The following is a 12,870-nucleotide window of genomic DNA, read 5'->3' on the forward strand; positions in this document are numbered from 1 at the left end:
CTTTTAGAAAAATCTTCTCCTCTGAAACTACTGTGCCAAATTTAACCAAACTTGGCCATAATCATCATTGGGGTATCTAGTTTATAAAATGTGTCCGGTGACCCGGCCAACCAACCAAGATGGCCGCCATGGCTAAAAATAGAACATAGGGTTAAAATGCAGTTTTTGGCTTATAACTCAAAAACCAAAGCATTTAGAGCAAATTTGACAGGAAGTAAAATTGTTGATCAGGTCACGATGTATCTGCCCTGGAATTTTCAGATGAATCAGACATTTCGTTGTTGGGTTGCTGTCCCTGAAATGGTAATTTTAAGGAAATTTTGCTGTTTTTGGTTATTATCTTGAATATTATTATAGATGGAGATAAACTGTAAACAGCAATAATGTTCAGCAAAGTAAGATCTACAAATAAGTCAACATGACCAAAATGGTCAGTTGACCACTTTAGGAGTTATTGCCCTTTATAGTCAATTTTTAACCATTTTTCATATATCTTAGTAATCTTTTAGAAAAATCTTCTCCTCTGAAACTACTGGGCCAAATTTAACCAAACTTAGCCATAATCATCATTGGGGTATTTAGTTAAAAAAATGTGTCCGGTAAATCGGCCAACAAACCAAGATGGCCGCCATGGCTAAAAATAGAACATGGGGGTAAAATGCAGTTTTTGGCTTATAACTCAAAAACCAAAGCATTAAGAGCAAATCTGACAGGAAGTAAAATTGTTGATCAGGTCACGATCTATCTGCCCTGGAATTTTCAGATGAATCGGATAATCGGTTGTTAGGTTGCTGCCCCTGAATTGGTAATTTTGAGGAAATTTTGCTGTTTTTTTGTTATTATCTTGAATATTATTATAGATAGAGATAAACTGTAAACAACAATAATGTACAGCAAAGTAAGAACTAAAAATAAGTCAGTATGACCAAAATAGTCAATTGACCCCCTAAGGAGTTATTGCCCTTCATAGTCAATTTTTAACAATTTTCTTAAAATTTGAAGATTTTCAATAACATTTTCCACAGAAAGTACTGTTATAGATAGAGATAATTGTAAGCAGCAAGAATGTTTAGTAAAGTAAGATCTACAAACACATCACCATCACCAAAACACAATTTTGTCATGAATCCATCTGTGTCCATTGTTTAATATTCACATAGACCAAGGTGAGCGACACAGGCTCTTTAGAGCCTCTAGTTCAGTTTTACAGACATTTATTGATCAAATGCACATGTGTCAACATATTATCCTTCCTTTTTGCTTTTACATCAGAAGTTTTTCTGTTAACTTTGTTATAAACAATGCTATATTATCTGTTTCTGTCAGGAACAAATACTGTTATATTTCTTCTATATAAGGAAAAGGGGTTCATCATTTCATGCAAAGGTCATTGTTCTTAGCATTGATAGATTTATCCTTGTGCTTAAAATATATTAAATGCATATAAATCTTTGTTATGGACATTTTTCAAACATAAAAATACCCCCATCTTGATATGCATCACAAGAAAATCACAAAATTGGCAAAAATGTGTCTACAGCAAATATTGGGCACCCACAATTGTATTACAATTTTGTTGACATATGAACAAATCTTGAGCTGAAACATTTAGTATAAATTGTATTTGGAACATATATATTACAGGTTGTGAAACTGATAAAGACGGGTAAGGATGCTCCAGTAACAGCTGCAATAGGGGATGGAGCTAATGATGTTAGTATGATACAAGAGGCCCATGTTGGCTTAGGTGAGTATTTTAATGTTTTTTTGTGAAATAATCTGAAAGCATTTTTAATAAATCAAACTTTAATTAGATAAGTCGTTAACATTGTGTGAATCTTTTAACAAAAATCCTTGCTAAAAAAATGTAGTTTTATGATATCCTGTGTTTCTAAATAGAATAGTACAAAATGATTATAGGAATGATTTTTTACAGTTTTCAATAAATTTTATATAAAAACACCGCCTACAAATATACCACTATTAGATATTATACTTACATTGAAACTGACTATCTTCATAAAACTGTAAAGATTGAAATGAATTTATTTTCTAGGCATAATGGGAAAAGAAGGTCGACAAGCAGTGAGGAATAGTGACTATGCATTTTCTAAGTTTAAATTCCTAAATAGAATGTTATTGTTACATGGTCATTTCTTTTACCACAGAATATCTACTCTAGTCAACTATTTCTTTTATAAGGTATGTTCTATAACTGTCATTTCTTTTACATCAGAACATCTACTCTTATTCAATATTTCGTGATGATAAATTTATAATTTTTTATTATTGCTAATAATGTGACAATGTGAGTAACGCAATAATAAGAGCTGGCTTTAAGATATCTGATAAATACATCAGTATGGGGATTTCCTTAAATTACAATAGTAAGTCTATTTTTTTTCCATTCTTTGCATTAATAAATGCAAGCACAGTAATTTTTGAATTTACAATATATATAATCTAAATCCTGTCAGAGTATAAGAGTCTATGCAAGGTATTGCGATCTAAGTGTATTTAAGTTTCTTTTATTAGAAATAAACAAGATATGATTTTTTTGGCATTAAAATTTTAGAATTATATTAGGTGAGGGTAGAGTGCTCACAAACATGTTTACCTCCTTCTTTAACTTTGGTGGAGATTGTCTCATCGGCCATCATACCACATATCTTGTTTTGAAAATTGAGAGGGTTTATTGATTCAATGTTTAAAACTAACTTTATAAAAAGAAAAGAGAAATTACTTGTATCAAAATAACAAATCATGATAATGCATAAAACTCAGCATGAATTATCAGTGGAATAGTTCATTTTCATATACTTTTTCAATTAAAGGCCTCTGGGTCTAAAGGCAGCCAGTTGATTCAGACCTTAATAAAATAAATCCTGTGCTATCATATCCTCTTTAAGAAGTCAGTGTGTAAATGTAGATAATAATTGTATGATACAGAAAAGGTTACACCAAAAGTCATACATACTAATGTTGTTTCACTTTGTCAAAAATGCAAGCTTATATATAAGTTCCAACTTTGTATTCTTTTTTAACAATACTATATCATTGAAAGTAGGTTTTCAGATGATGTAAATCGTGAGTTTTTTCTTATTTTTCAGAATGTTGCTTTTATCACCGCTCAATTTTTTTACATGTTTTTCTCTGCATTTTCACAACAGGTGAGTAAATTTTTTTTTTACAAATTAAAAAAGCATCACCCATATCTATATACTTTGCCATATTATAGTTAAAGAAGTATATAAAACTAAATTTCTTGCTAAGAGGTTGATGTAAATCCAACATGAACGAATTACTGAAAGTGTCAAAACTGCTTGTATATACTTAGGTAGAATGAGATGTTTTTTTGGTTTAATAAAATTGAAAATTGAAATGGGGAATGTGTCGAAGAGACAACAACCTGACCATTTAGAGGAAAAGGGCTGAAAGCCACCAATGGGTCTTCAATACAGAGAAAAACCCTGCATCCGGAGTCGTGCTACAGCTGGCCTCTGAACAAATATGTGTGCTAGTTCAGTAATAATGGACGTCATACTTAACTCGGAGATATATAAAAGAAACAAAAAAGGCTGAATATTCTTGAAACAATAACCACCAGACCAGGCAGTTAACTCTATGCAATGCAGAACTGTTGTATACATTTGCACTCCATAGACATTTGGAAACAGATAAAGGTCCAAGTACCAAGTGTTTGATATCTTACAAAGAACATTGAAATAAATGAAAAATCACATATTTTGTGAAAAAATATATATTGTTAGTAAATGATTTTACAAAAATTGAGGAACAATAAAATTAATGTAAAATGTATTTGAAGAAAAATTATCTATTATTATTAATTAGTTTGAAATATTTTCCTTTTCAGTCGATATTTGATTCATTCTACCTGATGTTTTACAACATTACATTCACATCATTGCCGATATTTCTGTATAGTTTGTTTGAGCAGCATACCAAACAGTCAACATTATTAGAACAACCACAGCTTTATAAGTACGTAGATTTTACTAGATTTTATGTTTTCATGTTTTTTATGTGTTTTTTTTTTGTGTGCAGTTGTGTTCTGTCCATCTCATTGTTAACCATGTGTGGTGTTGTATCTGTAGTAAATGTGCCATAAATGTTGATTAAGTTTTAAGATATAATTTTCATGTTAGGACTTTTTTGGATTTAAATGCAAAAAGGGATGTGATGCACTATTCTATACCCCCACCACCCATATTATAATTTTTTTTACAAAATTCTAAAGAAATGCAACCACCCACAAATTATTAATTTGAGTGCCTACACTCTCCTCAATGCATTTTAATCTGGAACAGCTCTAAATTTAAATGCTTTTGTCAAAGTAAAACTTATGTAAAACAAATCTGCTTTAAAAAAGATTTTTGTATATGAAGTAAATGATTTTAAGGCAGCTTCATACATTTAAATTATTGAACTATGTTATGTAAAATATAAAAAATTACTTTAAATAATGTTATTTGTCAATTACTCATTAGCAATGTAAAGATTTAAGACTGATGTGAACTGTTTCTAGTTCATACTATACTCAGAATTTTAGAGAAAAAATATATATTCACAGTTTATCAACAGTCATTTCAGTTATGTTCTTGGTGTTGTACTTAGGCATTAGAATGCATGAACCTTTTTATCTTTCAGAACAATAACAAGAAATTGCAAATTAAGTAAAAAATATTTCATACAGTGGAATGCCTTAGGTAAGAAGATCATTCATATAATACTAGTCATTTCATTAATCAAAATCTGAATGAGATATAAAAAAATATGTTATGCAATAAAGTTTTAATATCAAGTTTATGTTAACATGTTAAATGCAAGATTCTTTGTTTTTGTGTTGCCTGAAACAACATTTAAGGGATTACAATCCTCTAGGCTGTAGCTGCAAAAGGAGCTTTCATATTTTAAAAGGTTGAAGACCTGGTTGCTTGATACCTGTATGCATATACCTCATGTTATTAAGTTTGCATTTGTCATATGTCCATGTTCTAGACCTCAATTTCATGGTTCAGTGACTGCTTTAAAAAAAAAAACAATATTTTTGGTTAAGTGAAATACTCATATACTAGTAATAGGATAACTTTATTTGGTATATGGGTTCCTGGTAACATACACATCTTCCTCAGGTAGAGTTCATTGATCAGGGTTAAAGTTATGTGGACAATTCCCTATCTCAGGAAATGTCCGTCTGGCAGGTTTCATCTGACCTTGGCCTCAATTTCATTGTTCATAGGACAATGCTTAGGTTTTGTTGTTTGGTCTATTTCTTAAATACTATTAGAAATGTGGTGTAGGGAGTGATTGTAAGGTGTACAGGTCTGTCCTGTAGGATCATATAACCTTAACATGATTTTCATGGTTCATATTTCAATGTAAATTTTTATGCAGTTAATCTGCATTATGCGAGCACCTTAGATTTGTGGTCTACCCAAAAAATGCTGAAATACTTGCCATTGTTATTATCTAGCTGGCTACTATGTTATATATAACTAATTGAACACTTTTTTTAATACTTTTTATTCTAGAATATAACAAATATTACCATAAAAACGTTAAATGGTCGTCGATTTTCCCAAAAGTTTTGAAGTTGCACATAGGAAGTAGTGCTCATTAGGAATTCTTATGTAGTTTATTATCGCCTGTGCTTTTGGCTAAGATGTCAAAAAACAATTGTACGAAATATTAAATCGCCGAAAATCTTTTAAGACAAGTAGTTAAGATTTCCCAAATGGCAAAAGTCGTAGGAATATTGTTTGTCGTCAATACGTAGTACAACTACGTCAGTAGTCTATTATATAATAAGTTCAACTGTTCATGCTGTTGGCGGCAATTTCAAATTAGAAGACGAAATTCGTATCTTTTCAATTTGGAGGCAGGGGTTCAAATTAGCGGTGGTCCGAGGTCCGCGACCTTCCACTTTCGAATTGGTTACTAGCCACGTCCGACGGGCCTTCCACTCTGAGACAACTATATCACAGTTATAGTAGTCTCAGTTCCACTTGAAAGAAAATAAAAAATAGCTTTGCAAACCTTTTCGCCAAAGTCTCCAAATCAACGATCTCAAAACTTATTTTAATCATTATTATTCATGACAGCGATGTCAATTTAGTTCAATTGCTAGCTATATACAGAAAATCGCCGACAAAAAATGTGTTAAACGAGTAAAATCGTATCTGACTGACAAAAACAACATTGGAACACAATGACAATGGCTGCCGTGAAAAGACAATTACAATTTCGGATCCGATTCCGGAAGCGGATAAGGGCAATTCCGGTTTTTTTGGCGAATCCAGGCAGGTGACAAAATACATCTATGCATGGTAAATGAATATAAACACTAGAATTGAAAACCAAAAGATATATGTAAAAGAAAGAAAAAGCAGAAAATATTTTAAACAGAAACTCAAAATTAATTTTGACAAATTTTAATGTCAAAATCCAATACAATGTGACAGCTGGGAACAGTATATCTAACAATATATATGTTCCTGGTCACAGTTTAAATTTTCTTTATCAGTGATAAATGTTGATAATGCATGTAAGATGCTTTTAAAGTGTAAACATATTACTGCAATTTTGAAGGGGTATTTTTTTTTCCTCAATTTTGAAGGATCAGTTAAAGTAGCTGGAAGATTCTTACTTTATTTTCACAAATAACTACCTGAATGTAGGCAAATCATATGATATATAGGTGGCGTCCTTTGGGCCACTCTACCCCCTCCTGTTTGATAACTTTGAAACGGATGACCTCTCAACCATATACATTCATGTATGGGACTATATATATAACTAATCAAATGTAATATAAGGGGAGTCCGTGGGGTGACCCACCCCCTCCTGTTTGGGAACTTAGGAAACGGTCGAGATCCCCACCCCTAAACAATATATATTCATGTATGGTTCAATATAACTAATTAAATGAAATATAGGGGGAGTCCCCCTATCCCCTCCTGTTTGAGAACTTGGAAACCGATGAGATCCCCACCCCTAAACCATATATATTCATGTATGGGACAATATAACAAATCAAATGAAATATAGGGGAAGTCCCTTGGGTCACCCTATCCCTTCCTGTTTGAGAACTTGAAAACCCTCGAGATCCCCACCCCTAAACCATATACATGTATATTCATGTATGGAACAATATAACAAATCAAATGAAATATAGGGGAAGTCCCTGGGGTCACCCTACCCTTTCCTGTCAGTTGAGAACTTGAAAACCCTCGAGATCCCCACCCCTTAACCATATTTATTCATGTATGGGACAATATAACAATTCATTTACATTTACTATGGGCAGGTCAGTCAGACCTCACCTTTGATCCTTGTAGTAGTGAACATTTGTCTGATTTGTGTCGCATAACTATTGTACTATAGAACACATACTCAGTTTTCTTTACAGGGAAACCAGTCTATTCATAGTTTCATACTATTACATGTTCGTATTAAGTCAACACGTACTACTAACAGTCAACTAAAACCAACGTTAACTACCAACTAGAACAACTACAATCATTGCGAACTTGTACCACTGCAGGCTCACCATAAAAAATATACATTTATATATTCATTGCTATTGAAACCTTGATAACATATAAATTATTTGCCTTAATAATTAATTCATTAGATAAACATAAATGTACAATATAAGAATGTTTAATGCCACATCAGAGGCGGATTTAGAGGGTTTTCAGTTTTGAGAAAAAATTTGGTTGATTATATAGGGAATCACTGAAGCATGACTGGAGCAGGTCCCCTGTTAGGCAGGCAGTGGGCCCCCACTGATGAAAATTTCTGGATCCGCCACTGCACATAATTACGTTTGCCTGGTTTTTGGTTAACTGCCATCAGCGCTTACAGCGCTTTGATTTGGTTTGATCTGCTACTCTGGTACTATAAGCAATAGGTCAACTGTATTTAGTGGTTGGAATTTTGGTAAGGTGTACATGTCTATCTGACATTGTTCATCTGACCGTGACCTCATTTTCATACAACATTTATGTGACAATTGTAATAAAATATCAATATTTATTATTTTCCACTTAAATTTAATCATAAGTAAAGCAGGCAACATATTTCAGCAAGAGCACTCTTTTTTTTTAAATTTTTTTTTTAGATTCCATGAAAATCAGTCATTACAAAAGCAATATAATGTTCTTGAACCATAACCCTAAATGCAACGACTTCCAATAGTATCAGCCGATATTGTTTTTGTTAGGAAATTTATATTGCAATATTTTTTGTGAGTTTGAAAATCAGTGTGCACTGATATTTTATATAAGCTTTGGATTTCAAATATTTTGCAAATATTTTGGCCACAAGCATCACTGAAGAGACATGTATTGTCGAAATGCGCATCTGGTGCAAGAAAATTGGTACCGTTAATTTTATTACTACCACTGGGTCGATGCCTCTGCTGGTGGATTATTAGTCCCCAAGGGTATTACCAGCCCAGTAGCCAGTACTACGGTACTGGCATGAAAATACAGATTTTTTGTGTTGTTAAAATTTGTTGTTACAAAATGATAGAAATTATGATAAATTAAGGAATGTATCTCCCTCATGCAAAGCTCTGATTCCTTTCACGGATTTGGCTAGACTTTTTGGACCTTTTGGATTATAGCTCTTCATCTTTTATATAAGCTTTGGATTTCAAATGTTTTGGCCACGATCATCACTGAAGAGACATGTATTGTCGAAATGCGCATCTGGTGCAAGAAAATTGGTACCATTAATTTTATTATTTTAACAGGAGTTATGACCTTTTGAAATGTAATTTATATTGAACATTGCATATATAGTAAACATCCTTGCACCAACTCTTCTTGTCAAAATTGGAAAAGTTTTTATTAACCCTTTCAACGCTATACACGGCATATGCCGCGATGACGTACGCCGTTCGCCACTGCTATTCGCGGCATATGCCGCGATGAAAAAGGATTTTTCATAAGGACTCTTAAACCATTCGGTTTTCATTCGGGTTCTCTCTAATTTTTTCTCGTTTGAATCTAGGATATGCAAGGTCTCATTTGCGCTTGAAATCCCGACAATTTTTATAGTAAAATCATGCAGTAGAAGGAAAATAGAAGGAAAATAAAAACAAATATTTTGACAAATGCAAATGGCGGAAATCGGAAACGAAGCTGTAAATATGGAAAAATTTCAGCATTTCCTTGGCGAAACTTACAACGAGGATTAGTTAAAAGGTTTCTTGTTATCTCAATGTGTTTATTACATAAAATTCGTGTGGGAAATATGATTTGATCGATCATTACGAGACGTAGAAAAAGGGGGGAAAACGGAGGTTGACTGAAATTTTTTAGGACGGAGCTATTTATTTGTGCCACGATTACATAAAACGTTATGTATGGTACAATACGCTACGGAATCGGGCAACTGGTGTCTTCTTTACAATATGGCAGATAAAACAACAAAATAAATGAAGACTAAAAGTAGTTTTTATTCAAAATTCAACACAAATGTAATAAATTACACCTTTTACCTGATAATTACCTGAAAACGCAGGTAACCTGATAAAAATTTCAGTAAAATAATTGCCTAACATTACAGTTCATGCTCTCCTGTGCATTTTTCATGCAATAACTTTCTCTGTATCTCATATAATAAAAAAGATACAGCAGTCTGAAAAGGAAAATACTGTTCTAATGAATGTACTAAAAAAAAAATGCAGCAGCAGCAGCCATTTTTCTATTTTTTTGTGTAGCGTTGAAAGGGTTAAAGGCTGTTATCAGCAATGTCTGGGAACCATGCAGACAGAATATTTAACAGGATTTTTGCCCCTTTAAATAGATATATGAAAAAAAACATTGTTAGCGATTTTCATGTCTACATTTGTATGGTACTGTTTAAAATATGAAAAGAAACCTTAAATTGGAACTAAAATAAGACATCTTTTACTTAAAATTTAATTCACTGGATCATATTTATACATTTGTAGTACATTCTATATTTGTTTTTATCTTTCAGGTTTATGGCACGCTGTCATATTTTTCTTTGGTGTGTTTCTGATGTTTGACGGCGACATTACATTTTATAAAAATGGAAAGGTAGGACTATGTAAATGAATGTAAATAAAACGGAGATTGAATATGAATGTTGTTTATCTATTGTTATTGTTTTTTTTTTTCATCTATGTAGTTATATTGCTAAGCTGGTTCTCGGCTGACTACTACACTTTATTCATAGACAGCCGGTGAGACCAGATCTATAGTAGAATCTGATTAGTTGTCCAATCAAATTACATGTATTATACCACAGTTCACATTGTCATCATGAAGTTTTATTGAATGCTATAATCCATGAAATTTATCGCAAATCAGAAGGAATATTCTTTTTTTCCTTCCAGCATTTGTATGGAACAATTTTTTTATTGAGGTTAAAATGTATTGTCGAAACCATAGCCTTCAGTTCAAAAGTTTTCATTTTGTATGACGTCACGTTGATGTGCCAAAATCATGCATGAAGTTTAGCAGAATTGTATTTTATGTCAAGTTGATACCGTTTTCAATATTTCCCCCTTTATAAAATGCAGTAAATTATTTAAATAAGAATAGGAAATTATTTAAACGCATCAATTATTGCTTTTCTTTGCCTTAGGAAACGAATTGTTCTGTTTGTTTACATGTTCAGATATTTTACATTGCTATGTAACAAAGTATTGTCCAATCTCATTAAAATCTCCAGGGCAGAATTTTGCCCTACAAAATTGTGCCGTACCTGTAGTTTGAGTGAGCGAATACAAGCGAATTCCAGTGTATTATATTGCCAAAGGTTTTGCCTTTTAGTTTTTGGAATTATTAGCATTTTTCAAGAAATATCACATCCACATTGTTGTACTATTCATTAAATGTTTAACAAGTGATCATATTGATCAAACAGTTTTTTAAGGACTAGAGAAAAAGTGCTAATAATATTTTATTTTAATGAAAATTGATATTTACTGAGAATTTATCCAAGAGTAACTTATGTAACAGAGGGTTAAACAGTAGTTGAGCAACAGAATTTAACCATGGTAATGTTACCATTGGTTAAATAATTTGTTTAATCATAAATTTGCTGAAAAAATTGTAAACTATTTTCAGATGATGGACAACTGGATGCTTGGCTCAGTAGTGTATATAACATGTGTATTAGCTGTTAATATAAAGGTAATGATTGCTCATCTTCTGAAAAACAAATACATGTACATACAATGTCTGTAAAAATACCATTATTTGAGAGGTTGAAGGAGAAATTTGAAGGTCCCAGTGAAAAAACTCCTCAGTAAACAATAGCTATTGTATTTATTCAATGGGAGGGTTCAACTTAAATTAATTTAAATTACCCACAAAGACCAACTGATTCTGGCAAAAGGTTTTATTGTTTTGCCAATTCAATGCCACATCATTGTGAAATGCACAGTATTATATGAATCACTGACATTTATTGAAATATTGAGCTAATAATTGTTCCAAATATAAATCAAATTTATCCTTTTTAAAATGTTTTCATAATGTAATGGAATTGTTTGACTTAAACTAAAAAAAACTAGTGTCTAATGGGAATAAATGTTGAACCCTTTATCATAAATGGATCATTTCATATTTAAGAAATATAAATGACTTCTTTCCATTTTATCTTTTCAGCTTGGATTAGAAACATATTACTGGAGTGCACCAATTTTCTTCTCTTATATTTTTGCCTTTGTGGGGAATGTTGCAATGACATCACTTTATACTGGCTTGTTGTGGCCGTAAGTAGACTTGTTACATTAGATTTAGCATTATCTTTCATTTTTAGATGTATTTTTAGACTCCTAGGTAGTTGGTTGAATTATTAAAACCAATTCTCTAATTCTATGGAAATTAAATCTCTTTCCAAACCAATTGTATATAAAAATTTAATCAACGTGTGGCTGCTGGTGATCTCAGAGGATGATTGGCTGAGTCAAAGGGTCATAACCTTTCTCAGCTCTCTGAATTGATCAAAATTTTCTAACAGGTGTTTATGAAATTCACAACTTCATGGAAAGTGGAAGGCGCTCGAAGGGGATTTTGGTTTAGAAAAGAAGAAAATTTATCTTTTTATCATAAGAAAAACAGATTATTACATAGTAACGCGTGGATTATCAGATTTATTCAATCTTGATAGTTGAATCATAAATTCCTCACTGAGGTGTGGACTTTAAAATTGATAATTTATCTATCTCTATTGGATAAATCCGATAATCCACTTGGATCAATGTAATAATCTATATCTATCTAATTATCCATTTCACAAAAATGTTGATGTTGAATGAAATGATTTGTTTCAAATAACAAATGCATTATAAAATTGAGAATGAAAAAGGGGAATATGTGAAAGAGACAATTACCTGATCAATGATCAGATAACCAATGGGTCTTCAATGCAGCAAGAAAATCCCACACCCAGAGGTGGGCTTATGTTAAAATTTTGGAAGGTTAGTTGTGAGAAGTCTCAACGTGTCAATCAATCATTGAACAACTCAATGATTTTCAATCAATTAAAAACTTATTTAACAAAAATACTGAACTCCAAGGAAAATCCAAAAAGGAAAGTTCATTAGGTTATCCAAAATTGCAAAATCAAAGCTCGAACACTTCAAATGCTTGATAAGGTAATACCTGTACAAAGCCAGGAATATGATAGTTGTTTTCTCTTAATCTAAATAATTCTCTGTTTTGTGTAGAAAACAGTGAATTAAACTGGTTTAGAAGCTACCTAATCTTCTCACTGGTGCGACAGTTGCATACAATCAATCAATACATGTAGGATTTCTTAAAACAAAGGGGAGGTAAGCAACAATATTACATTTCTGTACAG

General features: G+C 32.0%; 1 protein-coding gene across 13 annotated transcripts in view; it reads left to right on the plus strand.

The window, feature by feature from the left end:
• Positions 1–12,870, plus strand: part of LOC143067375 (phospholipid-transporting ATPase IF-like) — a 78,840-nt gene that overhangs the window by 54,736 nt on the left and 11,234 nt on the right. For 12 of the 13 annotated variants that reach the window (XM_076240590.1, XM_076240596.1, XM_076240592.1 and 9 more), the window contains 8 exons: positions 1,645–1,747; positions 2,057–2,202; positions 3,111–3,170; positions 3,875–4,002; positions 4,669–4,727; positions 10,015–10,094; positions 11,130–11,195; positions 11,673–11,779. In XM_076240590.1, the coding sequence (XP_076096705.1) occupies positions 1,645–1,747; positions 2,057–2,202; positions 3,111–3,170; positions 3,875–4,002; positions 4,669–4,727; positions 10,015–10,094; positions 11,130–11,195; positions 11,673–11,779 (749 nt within the window). Of the gene's footprint in view, positions 1–1,644; positions 1,748–2,056; positions 2,203–3,110; positions 3,171–3,874; positions 4,003–4,668; positions 4,728–10,014; positions 10,095–11,129; positions 11,196–11,672; positions 11,780–12,870 lie in introns of those variants that run through there. The other variant, XR_012975934.1, reaches the window with a different exon arrangement.

This window comes from Mytilus galloprovincialis, chromosome 3 (genome assembly GCF_965363235.1).
Source record: "Mytilus galloprovincialis chromosome 3, xbMytGall1.hap1.1, whole genome shotgun sequence".
Lineage (NCBI taxonomy): Eukaryota > Metazoa > Mollusca > Bivalvia > Mytilida > Mytilidae > Mytilus > Mytilus galloprovincialis.